The 26,270-nt window shown below is 43.0% G+C and overlaps 1 protein-coding gene and 1 pseudogene across 2 annotated transcripts in view; both read right to left on the bottom strand.

The window, feature by feature from the left end:
• The window catches only part of DHX57 (DExH-box helicase 57), a 78,139-nt gene that overhangs the window by 5,863 nt on the left and 46,006 nt on the right, over positions 1–26,270 (bottom strand). For both annotated transcript variants that reach the window (XM_008970881.6, XM_003817633.6), the window contains exons 14-22: positions 24,883–24,979; positions 23,070–23,243; positions 22,401–22,601; positions 18,898–19,174; positions 14,979–15,074; positions 14,807–14,890; positions 11,450–11,584; positions 9,753–9,827; positions 2,491–2,625 (exon numbers count right to left, since the gene is read on the bottom strand). In XM_008970881.6, the coding sequence (XP_008969129.1) occupies positions 2,491–2,625; positions 9,753–9,827; positions 11,450–11,584; positions 14,807–14,890; positions 14,979–15,074; positions 18,898–19,174; positions 22,401–22,601; positions 23,070–23,243; positions 24,883–24,979 (1,274 nt within the window). The remainder of the gene's footprint in view (positions 1–2,490; positions 2,626–9,752; positions 9,828–11,449; positions 11,585–14,806; positions 14,891–14,978; positions 15,075–18,897; positions 19,175–22,400; positions 22,602–23,069; positions 23,244–24,882; positions 24,980–26,270) is intronic.
• Positions 2,634–9,745, bottom strand: LOC100973875 (argininosuccinate synthase-like; annotated as a pseudogene).

Raw genomic sequence — 26,270 nt, 5'->3', positions numbered from 1 at the left:
ACCAATTTAGTACAAACCATTGTCATCTCACAGAAACCACTGTGATGCCTTCTTGAGTGCTGTCCCCACTTCTAGTTTTGCATTTTTATAGTGTCTTTTCTACCCAGCAATCAAGGTGATCTTTTAAAAACATAAGTCTGGCAGGGCGTGGTGGCTCACGCCTGTAATCCCAGCACTTTGGGAGACTGAGGCAGGTGGATCACCTGAGGCCAGGAGTTTGAAACTGGCCTGGCTAACATGGTGAGACCCCGTCTCTACAAAACTGCAAAAATTAGCTGGGAGCGATGACGCATGCCTGTAATCCCAGCTACTCAGGGGGCTGAGGCATGAGAATCGCTTGAACCTGGGAAGTGGAGGTTGCAGTGAGCTGAGATTGTGCCACTGCACTCTAGCCTGGGTGACAGAGAGAGACTCTGTCTCAATAAATAAATAAAATAAAAATAAAAATAAAAACAAAAACAATAAGTCCAATTATGGCTCAAAACCCTCCAATGGTGTCCAAGGATAAAAATCTCAAGTCCTTGCCATGGCTACCAGGTCCACCCAGCCCTACCCCACCCCTGCCTACTCGTCCCCGTGCATCTCCCACCACTCTCACCCTTGATCATCCCTCTCCACTGGCCTCTTCATGCATTTCCTGGAACACACCAAATACACTCCCACCTTGTGATGTTTGCACTTATGTCCTCTGCTGGAATGTTTCTCCTTTCTATCTGCATGACTTGCTCTTCATTTAGGATTTGCTCAGTTGTTTTCTCATCCCGGAGTTCTTCCCTGACCACCCCACGTGCAGGGCCCCTCTCCTGTCACTCTCTGTCTCTCTATCCTGCTCTATTTTGCTTTATAGCATTACCTGAGATTCTGTTTACTTATGTATTGCCTGTCTCCCTCACTAGAACATAAGCTTCTTGAGGGCAGAGACTGTGTCCATCTAGTTTCTTCCACTGTCCTCAACAGCCTACAACAGTGCCTGGCACAGATTAGGCGCTAGTAGATATTACATGGATACATGAACGATTTGGATTCTCAAAAGAGGAGTAGTTCTTTCTTGAGAAACATGCAAAACAACAACAACAAAAAGTATATATAAAAAAGGAGGGGGTGTGGAGCTAACTCAGGCGTCCGGTTCCTAACAGGCTGAAAGGGCAGATGACCTCCTGACCCTCAAACTCCTCTAAGCTTAAGGAAATCCTTTCCAGGCTTTGTGAACATGGTCCTCAGTAGTTCCAGAGGATAGAGCAGCCTGAATGTTTCAAATTTGGTGACAAGGTATAGGAAGGGCCATGTAAGGAGTCATGTGAGAGTGTGTGGTACACTCTGGATATGAAGATTTAAGCAGAGAATTGACATAGCCTAATTGATGTTTTGTAAAGGTAATTCTGGCAGCAGTAGAGTAGTAGAAGAAGGTTGGAGACAGAAAGCACCAGATGTAAGATTATTATAGAATTTCAGGCAAATGATGTTTGGGGTTTGAGCTAAGGAAGTGGCAGTGGGGATAAAAGGCAAATCTTAGAGATGTCAAAAAGGAGGCATTCTTGGGACCTGGTGACCAACTCAGTTGGCATAAGAAAAGAAGTGGGAGTCTATGTGACTTCAGGGTTCTGGTTTTGATGGTATCATTCCACCAAGACAGCACAGAAAGAGAAGAGTGAATTGGGGATCATGAGTTTGATTTTTCAGCTTTTATGTTTGAGATGACTAAGAGACTTCTAGCTGATGTTTTCCAGCAGGAGAGCTCAGAAAAAAACTGCAGGTCTGGAGAGACAGATTTGGGGTCTGCATCTGTGTGTAAGTGGCAGTTGGGATGTGTAAGTGCTGTTGTGCCTTTGGTGGTTCAGGAAGAGGGCATGATGGTGAGAGAATAAGGACAAAGGATAGAACCACTGTTTCAGAGCAAAGGAAGATAAGCTAATAAAGGAGGTAGAGGGGATGAATAGAGAGAGAGAAGAAAGTGATATTTCAGAAGCAAAAATAACATCAAGGAGAATTTCAAGAGGAAGACAGATTAGCAATGTCAAATACCATGTGAGAGGTGGCATGATGAGGACCAAGGGATGACACTGGCTTTGACAGCTAAGAAGTTATTTGTTACTTCTGATGGGTTTAGTGAAGTGGTGGGGGCAGAAGCCTCACAGTGGCAGGCTGAGAGCTGAGGAAGTGGTATGCAAGAATAGGTCATTCATTTCCTTTTAAGGCACAGATTCAGTGATGTAATTAGCTCATGACTTCAATTACCATTGCAAAGAAACAATTTTATATCTGAAAGCAGGCTTGAGTACTTTTTGGTATTCAGTAGAATTTTCTTCAAATGGAAATAGTCTTTCCAGAAATAGTCCAATTTCCAGTCTGTTTATTCTTATTCAATCTTCCCTCAGTCAGTGGTACTGCTGGGGACAGCAAGTGATAGAACATGGTGTGGCTGAATTTAAGGAATTGCATTTCCTACCCTAGGACGACCTGTAAACATTAAGTATACTCCACCATTCTGACCTGATAGTTCACTGATGAAGGGTGAATGTGTACATATCCATCGTTCTTGGTGACAAACTTCAACTCAGCTGATTTTGGTTGCATTCTGACAGCTCCAGTACTGGTCTTCTGAAATTTTCCTTCTGGGCTTTTCACCTAAACAACAAGTATTTGTAAAAATAGACATATAATATATATATTCTCATAGAAAGTATCTCTTGGCACAAAAGCACACAACCAGTCTTGCTCAGTCTTGCTTGAATAGCTTTCCTGTTTGTTCCCTTTCTTTCTTATTTTGTTTCCTTCTGAAAGCAGAACAAGCACATGCTTTTTTTTTTTTTTTTTTTTTTTTCCACCAAGAAGTATGAATATAGGTGCAGTGGCTCTGGGTGACTATACCACATTGAGGCCATGTGGGAGAAAACTGTATTGATATTTTCGGTCTGTACTGATGATCAGGTGCAGTGACCCAGCTGATGACACTGGACCAGAGATCTGAGTATCCCAATCCCAACACATTTCTTGTTTTGTTTTTTTTTTTTGAGACCGAGTCTCACTCTGTCTCTCAGGCCAGAGTGCACTGGTGCGATCTCGGCTCACTGCAACCTCCGCCTCCCAGGTTCAAGCAATTCTCCTGCATTAGGCTCCCAAGTAGCTGGGATTACAAGTGTGCGCCACCACACCCAGCTAATTTTTGTATTTTTAGTAGACATGTGGTTTCACCATGTTGGCAAGGCTGGTCTTGAACTCCTGACCTCAAGTGATCTGCCTGCCTCGGCCTCCCAAAGTGCTGGATTACAGGCGTGAGCCACTACAACCGGACCAGTAAATATAATTTTTTTTTTTGAGACGTAGTCTCCCTCTGTTGCCCAGGCTGGAGTGCAGTGAAGCGATCTGGGCTCACTAAAAGCTCCGCCTCCCGGGTTCACGCCATTCACCTGCCTCAGCCTCCCTAGTAGCTGGGACTACAGGCGCCTGCCGACACACCCGGCTAATTTTTTGTATTTTTAGTAGAAACGGGGTTTCACCATGTTAGCCAGGATGGTCTCGATCTCCTGACCTTGTGATCCACCCGCCTCGGCCTCCCAAAATGCTGGGATTACAGGTGTGAGTCACTGCGCCCGGCCTTTTTTTTGAGACGGAGTTTCGCTCTTGTTGCCCAGGCTGGAGTGCAACGGTGCAATCTCGGCTCACTGCAACCTCCGCCTCCTGGGTTCAAGTGATTCTCCTGCCTCAGCATCCCAAGTAGCTGGGATTACAGGCATGCGCACCACGCCTGGCTAATTTTGTATCTTCAGCGTAGAAGTGGGTTCTCCATGTTGGTCAGGCTGGTCTCGAACTCCCGACCTCAGGTGATCTACTTCCCTCGGTCTCCCAAAGTGCTGGGATTACAGGCGTGAGCCACTGTGTCTTGCCTTTTTTTTTTTTTTTTTTTTTGAGATGGAGTCTTGTTGTGTCACCAGGCTGGAGTGCAGTGGCGCGATCTTGGCTCACTGCAACCTCCGCCTCTCGGGTTCAAGTGATTCTCCTGCCTCAGCCTCTTGAGTAGCTGGGACTAAAGGTGCACGCCACCACACCCAGCTAATTTTTGTATTTTTAGTAGAGACAGGGTTTCACCATGTTGGTCAGGATGGTCTCGAGCTCTTGACCTTGTGATCTACCCACCTCAGCCTCCCAAAGTGCTGGGATTACAGGCGTGAGCCACTGCACCCAGCCAGTAAATATCATTTTAATCTTCTCTTCCAAATTTATATTTATATATAGAAAAAGAAAAACATAAACACATTAATAAAATAGCTTGAAAATGATGTATTTTCAATGATGTCTTGAAAATAAACATGTCTTGAAACTAAAATAGAATCTTTTTTTATAGCCTACTTTTTTAAACTTAATATATTAAGAACATTTTTCCATGTTGTGACATATTTTCCTAAAACATAATTTTTGATGGATATATAAGACCTTGTTGTAAGAATTTATAATAATTTAACCAATAAATACCCTGTTTTTTCAAATTTAGATTGTCTGCAAATATAAAGTGCTGAAATGAATATTCTCCTAGCTGTATCTTTGTGTATATATGCAATTGTTTCCTAATAACAAATCCCTAGGAATAAAACTGCTATCTAGAAAGGGGGTATAAACTTATATTCCCACCCAGAGTAAGAGTACTCATTTTGGGGGGTTCATGACAGCACCAGCATTATATTATTTATTTATTTGCATTATTATCAAACAACTATTTATTTATTTTAATCTATTTTTGGTAGAGATGGGGTCTTGCTATGTTGCCCAGGCTGGTCTTCAATTCCTGGCCTTACGCAGTCCTCCCACCTGGGCCTCCCAAAATGTTGGGATTGTAGATATGAGCCACCTTACCTGGCCTATTTTTAATTTTAGGGATAGAGTCTCTCTGTGTTGCCCAGGCTGGAGTGCAGTGGCTATTTACAGGCACAGTCATAGCTAATTGTGGCCTTGAACTCCTGGGCTACAGTGATCCTCCTATCTTAGCCTCCCAAGTAACTGAGATTACCAGTGCATGCCACCACATCTGGCAGTATTATAATTTTTAAAAAGTTTTGCCTATTTATTATTTTTTGAGACAGTGTCTCACTCTGTCACCCCGGCTGTAGTGTAGTGGCACAATCACGGCTCACTGCAGCCTCAATTTCCTAGGCTCAAGTTATCCTCCCATCTCAGCCTCCCGAGTAGCTGGGACTACAGGCATGTACCACCATGCCTGGCTAATTAAAAACAATTTTTTTTTGTAGAGACAAGGTCTCACTCTGTTGCCCAAGCTGGTCTCAAACTCCTGGCCCCATGTGATCTTCTCACCTCAGCCTTACAAAGTGCCACGAGCCACTATGCCCAGCCCAGTTTTGCCAATTTAAAAAGTAAAAAGAGGCTATTTCTTTCGGTTTTTTTTTTTTTTCTTTTTTTTTTTAGACGGAGTCTTGCTCTGTCACCCAGGCTGGAGTGTGGTGGCGCAATTTCAGCTCACTGCAACCTCTGCCTCCCAGGTTCAAGCGATTCTCCTGCCTCAGCCTCCCAAGTAGTTGGGACAACAGGCACCCGCCACCATGCCTGGATAATTTTTTTTTGTATTTTTAGTAGAGACAGGGTTTCACCATATTGGCCAGGCTGATCTTGAACTCCTGACCTTGTGATCCACCCTCCTCGGCCTCCCAAAGTGCTGGGATTGCAGGCGTGAGCCACCGCACTCGGCCTTCTTTGCTGTTTTATTTTGCATTTCTTCTTGCTAGTAACACTGAATATAATTTTTGTGTATGTATTATCTGTTCAGTCATGTCCTTTGCCCACTTTTCTATTAGGTTCTATTAGATCTTTTATTTAGTCTTTATTTATTTATTTTTTTGAGACGGAGTCATGTTCTGTAGCCCAGGATGGAGTGCAATGATGCGATCTCTGCTCACTGCAACCTCTGCCTCCCAGGCTCAAGCTATTCTTCTGCCTCAGCCTCCCAAGTAGCTGGGATTACAGGCACATACCACCACGCCCAGCTAATTTTTGTATTTTTTAGTAGAGATGGGGTTTCACCATGTTGGCCAGGCTGGTCTCAAACTCCTGACCTCAGGTGATCTGCCCACCTCGGTCTCCCAAAGTGCAGGGATTACAGACGTGAGCCACCGTGGCTGGCCTTAGTCTTTTTTTTTTTTAATTGTTATTTTATAGCTCCCCACTGTAGCTGCCCCTCACCCTTCCCTTTGATGACCATTTCAGGGGGACCAGGGAACAAAGCTGGGGCCCGGCAGCCCCACTACACTCTCAGCCAGGGAGAACAAGTCACAATTACAAATTATCACAACAATTAGTGCCTGTACTTGGGGAATCTGCAAAGTGAGGTGGCCCTAGCTCCCCATTGTACAGGGGTCTATTTGGCAGTGACCTTGCTCTGGAGATGATGATATTCCTTCATCCTGAGGGAATTGATGTTGATGAGACTGGTGTCACCGACTGGCTGGCTCATCATTGCCCTGCACGTTCATGCTCACCTGCTCTCCACTGTAGAGAGACAGTGGGGGCTCCTGGCAGAGGATGTACACCTGGCCCTTGAAGATGGATACCTGCACTTTCCCTTCCACTCGGTCCTGGGACTTGGCAATGCAGTGGTGGGCAAAGTCACACTGAGGGTTGTGCCAGAAACCGGTGTACACCAACTCAGCAAATTTCAAGCCCAGGCCTTGTTTGATTTTGCGCACTTCCTGTTCCATGGCAAAGCCCTCAATGTCTAAATGAGGGTGGTAAAGGATGGTGCCTGCTGGGGTCTTGCAGATACCTCAGGACTTCATTTCAATGAAGCGGTTCTCCACGATGTCAATATGGCCCACGCTGTGCTTGCCTGCGACTTCATTCAGGTACATGAAGAGCACCAAGGAGGTCTGGTGGGTGGTGCCATCCTTGATGCTGGTCACCTTCACAGGGACCCCTTTTTTACTCAGTCTTGAAAATGTTGGGGGTGTTGGGGGCTTTGGCCAGGTCCTGAATCTTCATGTAGAGACCTGAAGGTGCTTGGTTCTTGGGGTTCTCCAAGATTCCAGCCTCGTGGCTGATGTGCATGAGGTTCTCGTCCATGTTCCATGGGTGCTTCAGAGTGACTGGGATGGGAATCCCATGTTTCTCTGCATATTCCATCAGATCACTGTGGCCCTTGGACTGGTTGTAGAACTCAGGGATCCTCCCAGGAGCAATGACCTTAATCTGGGGGGCCAGCGAGTAGCAGGCGAGCTCAAACCAGACCTGATCGTTCCCCTTTCCCATGGCACTGTGGGACACATACTTTGCCCCCTCCCACTGAGCAATTTCCACTTGTTTGCGGGTGATGTAAGGCCTGGGAAGAGAGGGGCCCAGGAGGTAGCAGTCCTCATACAGGCCAGATGAACTCCTCCACGAACTCCTTGCTGACGTCCTCAATGAACACCTTTTTGGACCCAAGGTTCAGTGCCTTCTTCCTGGCTTCCTTGAAGTCTTCCTTCTGGCCAATGTTGGCCAGGTAGGCAATAATGTCATAGCCTTGTTCCTTCAGCCACACGAGGATGCAGGAGGTGTCCAGGCCACCACTGTAGGCCAGAACCACGGAGCCTTTGCTGAACATAGCATCTGGGATTGGAGGTGCAATTCCTGGTGCCTGGAATCTGTCTTCATGGCTCAGTGAACCACTCGGGGCCTGGGGAGCAAAGGCAGGCGACAGAGCAGGGCCCACGTCTTTCTTATTGGTGAGTTCTTAGATATACAGTCAGATATATCTCCTTTTCCTTTTTGGTTTAGCCTCAAAACTATATTGTCACCTAAAACTTCTTATACCACATTTATGTTCTTTGTTTCTACATTTTAAGTCTCCAAATGATTTTTCCCCACCTTCTTTTTCTTTTTTCTTTTTTTAGAGACAGGGTTTTGCCATGTTGCCCAGGCTGGTCTCAAACTCCTGAGCTCAAGCAATCCGCCCACCTCAGCCTCCCAAAGTGCTTGGATTATAGGCATGAGCCAATGCTCCTGGCCCCCACATTCTTTTTTAAATAATCTTTTTATTTTGAAATAATTATAGACTCACAGGAAGCGGCAAAATAGTACAGAGTTCCTTGTACCCTTCACCCAGCTTCCACCAACGGTAAGACCTTACATTACTAGAGTATAATATAAAAACCAGTAAATCTATATCCAAATGACTTTTTTCCCTTTCATAACCACACTACAAAGCACAAACAATTTTTTAAAAGTACATTTCAAATGGTTTGAAAAGCATACAAATGCTAAGCAGAAAATGAGCCATAAATCAGTCAGATGTTAACTGAGGATTTAATAAAAAAAGTTAAGGCTTTGAAAAATGATTCAGTATTCTGCCAAATTGAAACTCTTTGGGGGAAAATGGTGCCTTGTTAGGGATGGATAATCAAAACTCAGGTAAAAGTCCAAGAGCACACTCAAGTAGGGTTTCCAGAAGGCTGGCCACAGGTGGTCTTATGGCAAAGCACTGATTTTTTATTTTTATTTGAGACGGAGTTTCGCTCTAGTCGCCTAGGCTGGAGTGCAATGGTATGATCTCGCCTCACCACAGCCTCTGCCTCCCGGGTTTAAGCGATTCTCCTGCCTCAGCCTCCTGAGTAGCTGGGATTACAGGCATGCACCACCACGCCTGGCTAATTTTGTATTTTTAGTAGAGATGGGGTTTCTCCATATTGGTCAGGCTGGCCTCGAACTCCTGACCTCAGGCGATCCGACCGCCTCGGCCTCCCAAAGTGCTTGGATTACAGGCGTGAGCCATCGTGCCTGTCCCTTATTTACTTGTTTTTTTGTTTGTTTGTTTGTTTTTGAGACGGAGTCTCGGTCTGTGGCCCAGGCTGGGGTACAGTGGCATGGTCTTGGCTTACTGCAACCTCCGCCTCCTGAGTTCAAGCAATTCTCCTGCCTCAGCCTCCTGAGTAGCTGGGATTACAGGCATGCACCACCACACCCAGCTAATTTTTGTATTTTTAGTAGATACAGGGTTTCACTATGTTAGCCAGGAGGGTCTTAAACTCCTGATTTCGTGATCTGCCCAACTCGGCTTCCCAAAGTGTTGGGATTACAGGCGTGAGCCACCATGCCTGGCTATTTTACTTTTAGTTCAGAGTAGAGAGTGTAAGATAAACTGTAGTTGAATCAAGTTTCCAACTAACATAGAAAGTTAGTTATATATAGGTTGGCCGACTGACATTTATGTCTATTTTAATTTTTGGAATATCATATGTCAGAAGGATTAAAAATTTTATACAATAAATGTGTTATTGAATAATGTATCCAAACAGATTTTGGGAACTGAAGGATTGAAAATGTATACTAAGTTTTTTTTTTTTGAGATGGAGTCTCTGTCTGTCACCCAGGCTGGAGTGCAGTGGCGCGATCTCGGCTCACTGCAAGCTCCGCCTCCCGGGTTCATGCCATTCTCCTGCCTCAGCCTCCCGAGTAGCTGGGACTACAGGTGCCCGCCACCATGCCTGGCTAATTTTTTTTGTATTTTTAGTAGAGATGGGGTTTCACCGTGTTAGCCAGGATGGTCTCGATCTCCTGACCTCGTGATCCGCCCGCCTCGGCCTCCCAAAGTGCTGGGATTACAAGCGTGAGCCACCGCACCCGGCCGAAAATGTATACTAAGTTTAAAAGGGTGTGCGTGTGTGCACACATGCGTATATATCTCTTTAAGATGATTAATATGCACATCTTAACTTACATCACTTGGCTACAAATCAAACAAAAAATGGAAAGATCTAGGAAAAATGTTTTGTTACCTGCACTACATTTGGATACAAAGCAGCACACAGCATTGCTGATATCAGCTTGGGGTTCTCAGCATTTGAGTTTGCCTATGAGAAAAGTACAGCATTAATTAACAAGTGATATGGCTATTTCTTTTTTTCCTTTTTGAGATGGAGTCTTGCTCTGTCACTCAGGCAAGAGTGCAGTGGCGCCATCTCAGCTTACTGCAACCTCCGCCTCCCAGGTTCAAGCGATTCTCCTGCCTCAGCCTCCCGAGTAGCTGGGATTACAGGCATACACCGCTATGCCCGGTTAATTTTTGTATTTTTAGTAGAGACGAGGTTTCACCATGTTGGCCAGGCTGGTCTCTAACTCTGGACCTCAAGCAATCTGCCCACCTCAGCCTCTCAAAGTACTGAGATTACAGGCGTGAGCCACTGCGTCTGGCTCTAATATGGCTATTTCTGTCTGTGCCGTAGGATTTACCGTTTTATTATATTTGATCTCTATCTTAAAGCAAAAAAAAAGAGCACCTAATTTCTATCTCTTTGCTAGAAAAATTATTTCTAAGTAAAAAAACAAATCTACTGGACCACAGTCACATTGGACCCACTCCAAGGAGCCTACAATGACTTTCTAGACTTTTGCAAAGCGTTACAAAGCCAGTGTTCCTGAGTATAAATGGAGAAAAAAATTATGGTTCATGAGATGTTCAGAATCTCCAGAAAGTGCTAACTGCACTCGAAACACAGGGGCATCAGGTTCATCTTACAGAAGTGCTCTTCCTATAGTTATAGAAAAAACTGTCTTTTGTTAGAAAAAATGCTGGCCTGATTTGAGAACATTCTACCGGAAGTCTATTCTATCTCTTATGAATTTATCAAGAAGCAGCATGAAATTTAAAAACCAAAAACAACAGCAACAATGAGCAGAAAACCCTGTTTTTTTTTCTGAGACAGAGTTTCGCTCTTGCTGCCCAGGCTGGAGTGCAACGGCGCGATCTCGGCTCACCGCAACCTCCACCTCCCGGGTTCAAGCGATTCTCCTGCCTCAGCCTCCCGAGTAGCTGGGATTACAGGCATGTGCTACCATGCCTGGATAATTTTGTATTTTTAGTAGAGACAGGGTTTCTCCATGTTGGGCAGGCTGGTCTCGAGCTCCTGACCTCGAGTGATCTGCCCACCTTGGCCTCCCAAAGTGCTGGGATTACAGGCATGAGCCACCGTGCCCAGCCCCCTCTATTCTTATGAGTGTTAGCTGACACTTAAAAAAATTTTTTTATACTTTTTTTTTTTTTTTTTGAGACAGGGTTTGGCTCTGTTGCCCAGGCTACAGTGCAGTGTCTCAATCTTAGCCCACTGCAACCTCTGCTTCCTGGGATCACATCATTCTCCCACCTCACCCTCCCACATAGCTGGGAAGACAGGTGGTACACCACCATGCCTGGCTAATTTTTTTGTAGAGAGATGAGGGATTTCACCATGTTGCTCTGGCTGGTCTCGAGCTCAAGCAATCCACCTGCCTCAGCCTCCCAAAGTGTTGGGATTATAGGCAGGAGCCACCGTGCCAGGTCAGCTGATATTTATTTGTGGGAAGCAGAAAATCAAGAATGCCATTAACTCACTGCTCAAAGGCTTAAGTGAAGAAGAATGTCTACAAGTGTTCCCAGGTTAAGATTGTATTTAGGTGCTAATTAAAGAGAAATAAGAACCAACTCCACATTCTTTACCTCTTCTCCTGTGGCATCTAAGACACCATCTCCTCCTTGGGCCCTTTTCTCAATTTCCCTTGCTCTGAGCCCTTCCCTTGCAAACCCTATATCCGATAACAGTTCCGTGAATTGTCGTTTGAGGCTGGCCATTTCCTGAAAGAAGTAGAAAAACCTTTTAGCAAGGGAATCAGCATAACAAAGTGTTAAGTCTTACAAAAATGAGTGATTACAAAAATGCATTATTTCAGGGGGTAGCAATGAGGCTCAAGTGGATTCATTCCTCAGGTATGAAGAGGATCTTGTCTGGTCATTTCCAAGAAGCAGCTTTCACTTACGCAAACTGGCAGGCAAACTGAAACAGTTATGCAGAAATGCAAAAATTCAGTAAATCCAAGGATCATTTATTTAACTCTAGATTACAATTTTAAACACTCTCATTGGATTTTGGGTAGGCCTGATTTTCCACGAAATTCTTAGGACAGCAAAAAATGCTGTTTGTTTTGACCGGAATTCCAACTCCAAGTGCTGCGGCACTGTCTACTACCTAGCTTTTCCTACTTGCATTTTTGCTCCTGTCCTCTCAGTTCCTTACTCAGGCCTAGAGTGGTTCGTGCTCTCAGTGGAACTCAGCAGAATGTTTCCTCTTTCTCCTTCATTATGGTCTTGCTGGCTCATCTCTTTTCCTAGGAATAGGGACATCATTAAGTGGTTCAATATTTTTTTTTTTTTTGAGACAGAGTCTTGCTCTGTCATCCAGGCTGGAGTGCAGTGGCGCAATCTTGGCTTACTGCAACCTCTGCCTCCTGGGTTCAAGTGATTCTCTTGCCTTAACCTCCCGAGTAGCTGGGGCTACAGGTGTGTGCCACCACGCCCAGCTAATTTTTGTATTTTTAGTAGAGACAGAGGTTTCACCATGTTGGCCAGGCTGCTCTCGAACTCCTGATCTCAGGTGATCCGCCCACCTTGGCCTCCCAAAGCGCTGAGATTACAGGCATGAGCCACCACGCCCGGCCATGGTTTAAGATTGAGATGCTCCTTTTAGTGGCTGAGCACAAATGTGAGAAAGAAAGCACAAACTTCTTTTTCTTGTGGCTACTGTTCTCACATAGGCTGCACATCAGACAAAGAGAAGGAAATAATAATCATTCAAGGAACTGAAAGCTAAGCAACACTACCCTGTCTCTCAATGATGGTTTAAGTATTTTCTTGGAATGTCTCAAGTATACATGGATAACTAGAATATAATTAGGAGTTAAATATACCGCAGTTTCTATTTCACGACAAAGTTTTAATTGAAATCTTAATAAAAACAATCCTACAATCTAAGTTGAAGTTTAGTGAAAAGATGCAACTCTTGTTTGATGGACCTCATAAGTCACAGCAAAATCTACACATATCCTAATGAAAAAAAATTTAGTACTAAATATAATTTAAAAGAAATATCCTCATCTTATATTTAAGCATCTTAATGACTTGAGAAAATATTTCTTATTGCCCTGTACATATAAACACTGCCCCCTGCCCGCTTTTGATTAGTGATTCTCAGCCTCCCAAGTAGCTGGGACCACAGGCGTGCACCATCATGCCTGGCTAATTTTTATATTTTTTTGTAGAGATGGGGTTTCGCCATGTTGCCCAGGCTGGTCTCGAACTCCTGGGCTCAAAGGTTCTGCCTGCCTTGGCTTCCCAAAGTGCTGGGATTATAGGCATGAGCCACTGCGCAGGGTCCCAAAATCTTTGAGTAAAACATGCTTTGCAAAGATGTGTGCCATCATTATTTTGGCTTCTCATACCACTTTGGAATTTATTTATTTATTTATTTATTTTTATTTTTATTTTTTTGAGACAAAGTCTCCCTCTGTTGCCCAGGCTGGAGTGCAATGGCACAATCTCAACTCACTGAAACCTTCATCTCCTGGGTTCAAGCGATTCTCATGCCTCAGCCTCCCGAGTAGCTGGGATTACAGGTATGAGCAACCATGCCCAGCTAATTTTTTGTATTTTTAATAGAGATGGAGTTTTGCTATGTTGGCCAGGCTGGTCTTGAACTCCTGGCCTCAAGTGATCTGCCTCCTTCGGCCTTCCAAAGTGCTGGGATTACAGGTGTGAGCCATAGTCCCTGGCCTCATCACTTTGGAAGGGCACCTAAAACACTGTTGCAACAGGAGACAGAAGCCCTGTCTACATTATACAGAAGATAAGACATTTTTTATTTTTATTTTTTGAGGCAGGATCTCCCTCTGTTGGCCTAGGCTGGAGTACAGTAGGGCATTCATGGCTCACTGCAGTCTTGACCTCCCAGGCTCAAGTGATCCTCCCACCTCAGCCTCTGGAGTAGATGGGATTACAGGCCCATGTCACTAGGTCTGGCTGATTTTTGTATTTTTTGTAGAGACGGGGTTTTGCCATGTTTCCGAGGATGGTCTCAAATTCCTGGGCTCAAGCAATCGTCAGCCTCTCAAAGTGCTGGATACAGGTATGAGCCACCACGCCCGGCTAAACATTTTCTTGTATACTCATTATATTCACATAGTAGGTTCTGATAGATGTAAGAAAAATTAACAAAATCTGGTTCAGTATTAGTTCTTTGGTTTTAGGGAGAGGGGAAAGGGATTAGAGATGGCCATGGACCCCTCTGAAAAGCTGATGAAAGCTATGGTCCGCCTCTCCAGAATAATGCACATATGTATAAGCATACAATTTTGAATACAATTTCAGGGGCTTAGGGATTCAGGTTAAGAATGCCTGGTGTAGCCCGGTGTGGTGTCTCACACCTGTAATCCCAGCACTTTGGGTGGCCAAGGCAGGCGGATCATGAGGTCAGGAGTTCCAGAGCAGCCTGGCCAGCATGGTGAAACCCCATCTTTACTAAAAATACAAAAAAATTAGCTGGGCATGGTGGCATGTGCCTGTCGTCCCAGCTACTCAGGTGCCTGAGGCAGGAGAATCACTTGACCTTGGGAGGCGGAGGATGCAGTGAGCCGAGATCACACCACTGCATTCCAGCCTGGGAGACAGAATGAGACTCTGTCTCAAACAAACAAACAAACAAACAAACGAAAACGAATCCCTTGTGTAATTACTGAAAAAACTGACTTCCAGTAAGCAGCAATCTTACTGCCTATATTCTACCCTATCTTCCACATAAGTAAACAAAAATTCACCACAAAGAGGAAAAGGAGGTCAGTGGAAAGGTTCAGCACAGAAAGCCTGATGCCACAGTGCGGGAGTCCATTTTACACAGCTGGTAAAGCCAAACATATTCCAGAAATAACATTTGCAATGTTAAGACAGGACACATGAGACAAAGTCGCAGCACCCTCTGGTGAGCTACTCTAATACAAAAATGAAGAAAAAGCCACAGACACAACTCACCTGCAGAACTCTTCCAGACAAGAAGTTTTGTCTGCAGTAATTATAACTTGCACGCACGCCTTCTTTTGTACTTAGCTGCCATCCCTAAATTTTGGAGAAAATCAAACTGAACTTACTCAGTCTTTAGTGCCAACACTGGTAATAAAACTAAGCTATTAGGTTATATACTTACCTTATACGCTCGTAGAAGGGCCAGATAATCACTGTTTGCGAATGCAAATTCCAGCTTTTTCTGGTTAGCTTCTTCTTTTTTATCCCAGGGAGATACCTAAAGGAGAGAGGAAAATCAGATTTAAAGAACACTTTTTTTTTTTTTCAAAGACAGGGTCTTGTTCTGTTGCCCAGGCTGGAGTGCAGTGGTGCGATCATAGCCCACTGCAACCTTTATCTCCCAGGCTTAAGCAATCCTCCTGCCTCAGCCTCCCTGGTAGCTGGGACTATAGGTGTGCCCCATCATGCCAGCTAATTTTTTAAAATTTTCGGTAGAGACGGAGTCTCACCATGTTGTGCAGGCTGGTCTTGAACTCCTGGGCTCAGGCAATTGGCCCACCTCGGCCTATCAAAATGCTGGCATTATAGGCATGAGCCACCACACCAGGTCCTACAAGACACTTTTTATCTGAGGTTTCAAATGGCATTTTCCCATTGCTAAAGCCAGATGCCTTGGGAAAGGATTTTGTGTGGAAAAAGTGTAATCAGTGGGTCAGCTAATGAAAGGCAATTATGACGGTAAATGGCAAGCTCACAGTCTTTGCTCTGTCAAGTCTGCCTGCCCACCCAAAATAAGCTCTTCTGGGTCTTTTAGTTCCAAGTGGCAAGAGTCATCAAAGAGCCACTCATTCTAAAGCTGTATCTAAAACCTAACATTCTGTTATCTGTGTTCTTTATTTTACAGATTCTTATTCGTCTTCTACGTTTGAGTCTCCCTTGCTTCTATACCCATAACTAGTGTTTTACTCTTATTTATTGTTTTACTTGAAAATCTACACTGGGAAGAATCCTCTATTTTATTACAAATGTTTACAAGTCTTCCTTTTCCCTACAAATGTGTAAAATCAGCAGGGAAGTTAATTTTCACCACTTTACACATACCGATTCATTAATCCAATAATAATATTTCTCTACCTTCTCAGGCTCTAAAGGTATCAGCATGAGCTGCAGTAGTTTCTCATGGCAATCTAAACCAATGCCCTAGTTGCAACACCACTGAAAATCATTCTAAACCAACCATAGTGCTTCTCTCTAATTTTTGTATATTTAAATAATCTTATAACTAATACAATAGCAATAAAATTTTAATTTCTACTTGAAAGTAAAATTCCTTCCTTTTTAGACAGGCCAGTGGGAAAAGGATTGCACGTGGGAGATTAATATTATGTTTACAGAGTCCAGCAAAGGACAGGTGCTCAGTTTTGGCCAAGGATGACATCAATATTTCTTTTCTCTCTCTTTTTTTTTTTTTCTTCAGATCACTAAACGAAGGCAGACATCAACATTTCTGGATTCAGAGTCCAGAGTGCTCACCATTACACCATGGAACCTCAAACCAGACATCAACGTCTCTAATGAGTCTTTCTTTATTCCAATAAAAGAAAATGGTCAGTGAGAGGTTGGTTTAGATGATTTGGGAAAAGGCAATAGAAGTCCTGTTCACAAGGTTGATACTGTGTACCCCCAGCAAGTTATGTCACCTCTTCTGGTCCTTGGTTTTATCATTTCTTTTTTTCTTTTTTTAAAGAGTAGTCAAGTCTCAACAATCAATTGAGATAACTCACTACCACTGGACCAGCTGGTTTATAATTTGTTAAGTCAGGGAGCTGGACTAAGATATTTTTGCAGATCTGTGAGTTTATAATTCGATGACATATAACATTAAAACTGAAGAAACTGAATACATCCATTTATTCTCCTAACTATATAAAATAAGCCATGATAAAAATAAAGGCAGATTGCTTATCATGAAAGGACCAGTAAAAAAAGATTTTTTTTAATGAAGGAAAAAAAAAAAAAGGCAGACTGACACTCTACCCAACAGCAAAAAATCCTTTCTTCTCAAGTATACGTGGAACACCCTCCAGGACAGACCATATGCTTGACCATAAAACAAAGCTCAATACATTTTAAAGAGGATTGAAATAATACAAATATGTTCTCTGTCCACAATAGACTGAAATTAGAAATAATGAAAAAAAAATTGCGAACTCACAAATATATAGAAATTAAACAACCCATGCCTAAATAATCAAAGGGTCACAGGAGAATAAAAACGAAAATCAGAAAATACTTCAAGATGAATGAAAAGGAAAACCAAAATGTGTGGGATGCAGCTAAAATAGTCCTTAGAGAAAAACTGAGAGCTATACATGCTTACATAAAAAAGAAAGATCTCAAAACAAGAACCTAAACTTCTACTTTAAGACACTAGAAAAAGAAGAGCCACCTAAACCTTAAGTAAACAGAAGGAAGGAAAGAATAAAGAGCAGACAGTAAAGAAATAAAGAACGGAAAAACAATTGAAAAAAATTAATAAAACTGCCAGGCATGGTGGCTCACACCTGCAATCCCAGCACTTTGGGAGGCTGAGGCAGGCAGATCACAAGGTCAGGAGTTAGAGATCAGCCTGACTAACATGGTGAAACCCCGTCTCTCATTAGCTGGGCATGGTGGCACACACCTGTAATCCCAGCTACTCGGGAGGCTGAGGCAGGAGAATCGCTTGAACCTGGAAGTCGGAGGTTGCAGTGAGCCAAGACTGCACCACTGCACTCCAGCCTGGGCAACAGAGCGAGACCCCATCTCAAAAACAAAAAATAAAACCAAAAGTTGATTCTCTGAAAAGACAAAGAAAATTGACAAATCTTTAGCTAGACTGACCAAGAAAAAGAGAGGGAAAGCTCAAGTTACTAGAATCAGAAAAAGGGACATTATTACTAGCCTTACAGAAATAAAAAGGATTATAAAGGGACATTATGAATAATTATATGCCAATAAATTAGATAAGTTAGACAAAATAAAATTCCGAGAAAAAAATATCACAACTGACTCAAAACAAAATAGACAATCTGAAGAGTCCTAGAACTAATGAAGAGATTGAATTAATAATAAAACAACTACCCACCAACACTCCCGCTCCACCACCCCCCGGCCCAGGTGGCTTTATACCACTGAATTCTACTAAACATTTAATGATAATTTTTTTTTTTTGAGACGGAATTTCGCTCTTGTTGCCCAGGCTGGAGTGCGATGGTGCGACTGGCTCATTGCAACCTCTGCCTCCCAGGTTCAAGTGATTCTCCTGCCTCAGCCTCCCGAGTAGCTGAGATTATAGGCATGCACCACCATCCCAGCTAATTTTGTATTTTTAGTAGAGACGGGGTTTCTCCATGTTGGTCAGGCTGGTCTCAAACTCCTGACTTCAGGTGATCCACCTGCCTCGGCCTCCCAAAGAGCTGGGATTACAGGCGTGAGCCACCACACCAGGCCCTAAAGAAGAATTAATATTAGTTGTTCTTTTTTTTTAGACGGAGCCTTGCTCTGTCGCCAGGCTGGAATGTGGTGGCGCGATCTCGGCTCAGCAACCTCCGCCTCCCAGGTTCAAGCGATTCTCCTGCATTAGCCTCCCAAGTAGCTGGGACTACATGTGCACATCACCACGCCTGGCTAATTTTTTGTATTTTTAATAGAGACAGGGTTTCACCATGTTGGCCAAGCTGGTCTCGAACTCCTGACCTCAAATGATCTGCCCGCCTCAGCCTCCCAAAGTGCGGGGATTACAGGCATAAGCCACCGCGCTTGGCCTGGATTACTTTTAATAAGTTATATCTCTAGTTCTCAGTCTTTAATTGGAGGGTGGATCTCTTTGAGGATTGGATGACATTGTTCCCTAAAAAATCTTTTTGTTTGTTTTGTTTTTGTCTTTTCAGAAATTTATTTTTGACCTTCTCCCTCCCATGCAGATGTGCCCTAAAAATTCACATCTAACATACAAGCAAATTTTTAGGGGGCTCACATGCCCTTGATTCCCCCATGGTCCCCTTAGAGACCTATGGTCCTCTTAGAGACTCCAGTTTAGATGAATGTTGTTTACTTACAAACGGAGACTTAAAAGCCAAACTGGCAGCAATGGTGAGAGCAGGATCCAAACAGCGGAAGATAGACCCAAACAACATTAGTTTGCCAATTCTCACATCCACGGGCAGAGAGGCCAAATGATACCCAAGAGGGGTCAATCTTTCATCTGGAGTTAATGCTCCTAAGTCTCGTAATCGTATTTTTGAGGCACGAAGAGAATCGGTGTGTGGAGGTTCAATGAGCCGAGAGAACACAGACTGGAGATTATGAGCACTAAACATCTCTAAAATTTTAATTCTGAAAAGGAAACAAAATAATAATTTGTCAATTTTATTTCTGGTGGGATGACACAGAGGAATAATTTCTTTTGTGAGTGATAATAATTTACAAGTTTAAATAAACAATTTTAAAATCTCGTTTTCTACTTCTACCAATAAACCACAAAAACACTTTCAGATTCTGAAACTTATTCATATTCAGAACAAAACTCTCTCTATAAACTTTCAAAATGCTTCTTTCCATAACAGTGGGATCAAATTATGAAACAGAGTTCATGACAAAAGATAATAAGTGTTGGCAAGGATGTGGAGAACTTGGAACCCTGCACGTTGTTGGTGGGAATGTAAAATGATGCAGCCACTATGAAAAACAGGATAGAGATTCCTCAAAAAACTAAAAATAGAACTACCATATGATCCAGCAACCCCACTTCTAAGTATACATCCAAAAGAATTGAAGTCAGAATCTTGCAGAGAGGCCAGGCGCAGTGGCTCACGTGTGTAATCCTAGCACTTTGGGAGGCCGAGGTAGGTGGATCATTTGAGGTCAGGAGTTCGAGACCAGCCTGGCCAACATGGTGAAACCCAGTCTGTACTAAAAATACAAAAATTAGCCAGGCATGGTGATGTGCACATGTAATCCCAGCTACTTGGGAGGCTGAGGCAGGAGAATCACTTGAACCCGGAGGTGGAGGTTGCAGTGAGCCAAGATCGTGCCACTGCACTCTAGCCTGGGTGACTGAGCAAGACTCTGTTTCCAAAAAAAAAAAAAAGAATCTTGCAGAGCAGAGATACTTGCACTCCTGTGTTCACTGTAATATTATTCACAATACCCAAGATGTGGAAACAACCTAAAAGTTCATTACAGATGAGTGGATAAAGAAAGTGCAGTATATATACATACAGTGGAATACTACTCAGGCTTAAAAAAGAAAGAAATTCTGCAATATGCAACAGTATGGATGAAACCTTGAGGACATTATGTTAAGTGAAATAAGCCAGTCACAAAAAGACAAATGCTGGATGGTTCTACTTGTATGAGGTATCTAAAATAGTCAAACTCACAGAAGCAGAGAGTGGAATGGTTGCCAGGGGCTGGACATGAGGGAAAAATGTAGAGTTGCAGTCCAATAGGTATAAAGTTTCAGTTTTGCAAAATGAGTAAGTTCGAGAGCTCTGCTGTACAACATTATGCCTATAGTTAACGGTACTGTGTTGTAAAATTAAACATTTGCTAAGAGGGTAGATCTCATATTAAGTATTCTTACCATAATAAAAACTGGACATGATTAACTTAGATAGTTCTGACTGCTATACAATTAAAGGTATTTATGAAAAAGGTTTAAATGATCCACTTATTCCTTCTCACATCTGAAGTTGCAGTCATTATTTATATATTTTTATTTTTTGGGGGGGGATAGAGTTTCATTCTTATTGCCCAGGCTGGAGTGCAATGGTGATCTTGGCTCACTGCAACCTCCACCTCCCGGGTTCAAGTGATTCTCCTGCTTCAGCCTCCTAAGAAACTGGGATTACAGGCATGCGCCACTATACTTGGCTAATTTTATATTTTTTTAGTAGAGATGGGGTTTCACCATGTTGGCCAGGCTGGTCTCGAACTCTTGACCTCAGGTGATCTGCCTGCCCCAGCCTCCCAAAGTGCTGGGATTACAGGCATGAGCCACCACACGCAGCCCAAAGCTGCAGTCATTGTTTATAAAATTAATCTGCATTGTGTCCTGCCTTGTGATAGCTCTTCAAAAACTAGTGTTTTAAATTATGAACTTCATTCAGAAAAAGAGTTCTCATTTAAAAAAAAAAATTATGAATATCAGCAACTTAGAGAAAAGTGCAACATAAACAAAAAATTTTATTTACTTCACATGCAGCTCCTTTTTAAGTTGCCAATCTATATACACACAATTTTACATTTTTATTAACATGTATATTTTTGGTACTTAGCCTTTTCTCACTTAATGTAGTTCACTTTAAGACGTGAATTGACAGTAATCCACTTACTTAAATTTCATTTTTATTTTATTCATTTATTTAATTTTTATTTTTTGAGATGGAGTCTCACTCTGTTGCCCAGGCTGGAGTGCAGTCGCACGATCTCGGCTCACTGCAACCTCTGTCTCTTGGGTTCAAGCGATTCTCCTGCCTCAGCCTCCCCCAGTAGCTGGGATTACAGGCATGCACCACCACGCCCTGCTAATTTTTTTTTGTATTTTTATTAGAGATGGGGTTTCACCATGTTGGCCAGGCTGGTCTCGAACTCCTGAACTCAAATGATCTGCCTGCCTCAGCCTCCCAAAGTGCTGAGATTACAGGCGTGAGCCTTGGCACCCAGCCCATTTTATTCATTTATTTTTGAAATGGGGCCTTACTCTGTCTCAGAGGCTGGTGGGCAGTGGTGCATGGCTTACTGCAGGATCAACTTCTGGGGCTCAAGCGATCCTCCCATCTCAGTCTCCCAAATAGCTATAGGACCACAGGTGCGTGCCACCATGCTCAGCTAAGTTTTACATTTTTTGTAGAGATGGGGTTTTGCCATGTTGCCCAGGGTGGTCTCAAGCTCCTGGGTTCAAGTGATCCTCACACACTGGCCTCCCAAAGTGCTGGGATTACAGGTGTGAGCCACCACACTGGGCCTACAAATGTATTATTATTATTTTTTAATATTCAAATTTTATTTAATTTAATTAATTTTTTTTTTTTTGAGATAGAGTCTCACTCTGTCACCCAAGCTGGAGTGCAGTGGTCCGATCTCAGCTCACTGCAACCTCTGCCTCCTGGGTTCAAGAGATTCTCCTTCCTCAGCCTCCCAAGTAGCTGGGATTACAGGTGTGTGCTATCACACACAGATAATTTTTGTATTTTTAGTAGAGATGGAGTTTTGCTATGTTGGCCAGGCTGGTCTCAAACTCCTGACCTCAGGTGATCCACCTACCTCAGTCTCCCAAAGTGCTGGGATTATAAGCGTGAGCCTCCATGCCCGGCCCTACATATGTACTCTTAAGCTCTGTTTTAGGGCCATGCTCTGCAATGTAAGAGATCTTTATGTGCAGAAATTTAAAAGGAATGGTAAAGGCAACACTAAGGATCTCTTTCTTCACAAATAAATGAGATTATTGGTGGTCATTCTTAGCCAAATATCTTCTAGAAGTAAAAGGAAAACATGGAACTTAATAGAGTGAGAAACATTTAGACCTTTTGGAAGCAAAACACAAAAAACCAGATGTCACCTTAGACACAGCTGTTCCAATGGCACTCTTTGTATTTCTGGTAGCTGTTGTTTTAAAAGCTGGTGATTGTAGTGATGGCTAGTGAATAAATGGAAGCAGACCCCAGATGCAACACGGCCTGCTCGGCCTTTCCTTTGTAGAGCATTAGCTTGAGATACAAAGGTGTCCTCTAGACTTTCCATCCCTTTGCTGGCATCATATCTATAAAGAAAAAGAAAATATAAATTGAGTCATTTTATAAAAACATGGCCAAGACTGCTTGCTATGGACAGAATAGATGAACCAGCTTCCTCCTGTAGAGGGACACAGTGCCCTGTATATTCTGGGATAGTTGAGCCCCTGGTAGGAGCAGCTAGTGCTGATTTAAGTGGCATCAAGTGCAGAGTTTCCCAAACTACACAGTTTCTTTATTCAACCCTTTTTCATACAAGCACATATAAAAACACATGACAAAAAGAGAGAAAAAGCAATTCATTACTTTTCATCCCCATTTGATGTTAAGGTCCATGGTCCTGGCTACAGAATCATTCACAAATCCACGTACAGTTTTCACAAAGTATTTTTTCATACAGTAATCCGTGTAGCTTAATAGCATTAGCCACTAACAACGGTGTCTCCCAAAATGAAGCATTTTTAGCCCCTCTCTTACATCACCACAAGACGGAATACCTCTTTTCTTTCATTTTCCCAGAATCGATAACATAGACAACATCATCGATGGTTATGGATGTCTCAGCAATGTTGGTGGAAATTATAATCTTAGTTACTCCTGCAGGAGGTTTTACAAACACAGCCTGCTGCTCTTCACTGGATAAAGATGAATGAAGTGGGTGAATAACACATCTGGAAGGAAATAAAAGCACATGAAGTATTCTAGCACCTAGCACCGAAACTAGATTACAGTGGGTGAATTTCTACTAAAACCAACAATATGACTTCAGGTATTAGCAACTTCTCCACAACCTGTCCTCAGAGCTCAGCTCTTCTACATAGTAAAGTCTTGGCCGGGTACGGTGGCTCACACCTGTAATCCCAGCACTTTGGAAGGCCGAGGCAGGCGGATCACCCGAGGTCAGGAGTTTGAGATCAGCCTAGCCAACATGGTGAAACCTCGTCTCTACTAAAAAAATACAAAAATTAACCAGGTGTGTTGGTGGGCACCTGTAATCCCAGTTACTTGGGAAGCTGAGGCAGGTGAATCACTTGAGCCCAGGATGCAGAGGTTGCAGTGAGCTGAGATCCTGCCATTGCACTTCCGCTTGGGCGACAATAGTGAGACTCCGTCTCGAAAAATAAAATAAAATAAAATAAAAGGTAAAGTCCTTTCTGATTTTTACAAAATATTTACTTAGTTCTAGGAACCAAAAACCTCATACCAACTTGGGAAAAATGTTGGAGTATAATTCAGTAGTAAATAATGAAGAGGAATAAATAATTGATATTCTACAACCAACAAGCCTAGTGCAAACTAACCAGCAAAGAATTATTCTTCCTTTAAATACAAGATGAGCCTGTAATCCCAGCTACTTGTGAGGCTGAGGCAGAAGAATCACTTGAACCTGGGAGGCGGAGGTTGCAGTGAGCCGAGATCACGCCACTGCACTCCAGCCTGGGCCACAGAGCGAGACTCTGTCTCAAAAAAAAAAAAAAAAAAAAAAAAAAAAAAAAAAATATATATATATATATACACACACACATATATATACACACACACATACATACACACACACAGAGAAGACAGGCAATGACAATGATGTAACCTCAGAAACTTCATTCTTACATTTTAAGGGAGTGTTCGTTTGTCAAATAGTTTTCCCCTTAAAAATGAAGACACACCCAGTGTGTCTTGCTCTTGGAATAGGAACTATTGAAGATGATTTTCTCTCATAATGGTAGGACTTCTTTGTTGTTACTAATGCTGCCTTTCCCCCACCTTCCCCCACTATCTGGGGCTCTGACATCTAAAATTACATGCAAATTTGCTGAGTCACTATGCTAAGTGAAGAGAATTTTTTTGAAACGGAGTTTCACTCTTGTTGCCCGGGCTGGAGTGCAATGGTGTGATCTCAGCTCACCAAAACCTCTGCCTCCGGGGTTCAAGCTATTCTCCTGCCTCAGCCTCTTGAGTAGCTGGGTTTATAGGCGCCGGCCACCACACCCAGCTAATTTTGTATTTTTAGTAGAGATGAGGTTTCTCCACGTTGGTCAGGCTGGTCTCGAACTCCTGACCTCAGGTGATCCGCCCGCCTCGGCCTCCCAAAGTGCTGGGATTACAGGCATGAGCCACTGAGCCCGGCCAATATTTTTCTTTAATAAAAAGGGAATAACTGATTTCCTGCAGCAAATAGGTTTGCTCATTTCCAGCTGGCATAAACAAATGTGTGCTCAAAGACTGGTGCTCTTCCAGGGTCTAAAGAGGGTGATGATATCTTTAGAGGTAACTGCAATGGATGATTAAGAATATAGAAAGCAATTAGCTTACCGATTACTACGTCTGTTGTTGAAAAGAGAATTAGACTGCAGCTGTTCGTAAAGCATTTTGATTTCTGCTAGTCCTGGTAAAAATACAAGTATAGCACCTGGGTATATAAAAAGAATCAATATGTGGGTAAGCATAGGCACAGAAAAGAAACAAGAAAAATTTTTTTAAAAAAGAATATGATAAATGAAGTAAATAAAAAACTAATATAGATTATAAAGCTGTTTTTAACCAAAATATGCAATAATCTGAGAATTTCGCCTGTGGTCTCAGCTACTTGGCAGGCTGAGGTAGGAGGGTCGCTTGAGCCAGGGAGGTGGAGTTTGCAGTAAGCCAAGATTGTGCCACTGCACTCTAGCCTGGGCAACAGAGCGAGACACTTTCTCAAAAAAAAAAAAATAGAGAAATTTTCACTATCAGTTTTATTTTCTTTGTAAAGTCCCAGAGGATTTAAACAAATAAATAATTACATGTTTTATATATTCTCTGACTTAATAAGGACAAAATGGAGATTTATCTTTCTATAACCAGAAAAACTGAGGTGTGGAAAAGTATAATGTCTGTCAGTATAATGCCAAGAATTATTAGCTAAGCTCTTTTTTTATTTTAATTTTTATTTTTTGAGACAAGGCCTTGCTCTGTCACCCAGGCTGAAGTGCAGTTGCGCGATCACGGCTAACTGCAGCCTCAACCTCCCCAGGCTCAGGTGATTTTCCTACCTTAGCCTCCTGAGTAGTTGGGACTACAGGTACATGCCATCACGCCCGGCTAATTTTTTATATTTTTAGTAGAGATGGGGTTTCGCCATGTTGCCCAGGCTGGTCTCAAACTCCTGGACTCAAGTGATCCACCCGCCTCAGCCTACCAAAATGCTGGGATTACAGGCATGAGCCACTGTGCCTGGCCTAGCTAAGCTCTATAAATAAACTTTTTCAGTACACTGGCTATTTTTTTTTTTTTTTGAGACAGCGTCTTGCTCTGTTGCCCAGGCTGAAGTGCAATGATGTGATCTCAGCTCACTGCAACCTCCACCTCCTGGGTTCAATTGATTCTCCCGCCTCAGCCTCCTGAGTAGCTGGGATTACAGGTGCACGCCAGCTAATTTTTGTATTTTTAGTAGAGACAGGTTTCACCATGTTGGTCAGGCTGGTCTCGAACTCCTGACCTCGTGATCTGCCCGCCTTGGCCTCCAAAAGTGCTGGGATTACAGGCATGAGCCACTGCGCTTGGCCCCACTGGCAACTTTCTATTTTTTTATTTTTTTAGAGACGAGGTCTCACTATACTGCCCAGGATGGTCTTGAACTCTTGAGCCCAAGCAATCTTTCTGCTTTAGCCTCCCGAGTAGTTGGGACTACAGGCATGCACCACCACACCTGACCTTGACATTCT

Source organism: Pan paniscus, chromosome 12 (assembly GCF_029289425.2).
Source record: "Pan paniscus chromosome 12, NHGRI_mPanPan1-v2.0_pri, whole genome shotgun sequence".
NCBI classification, from domain to species: domain Eukaryota; kingdom Metazoa; phylum Chordata; class Mammalia; order Primates; family Hominidae; genus Pan; species Pan paniscus.
Note: the sequence above shows the minus strand (reverse complement) of the source record. Positions and strands in the feature narration are given on the sequence as shown.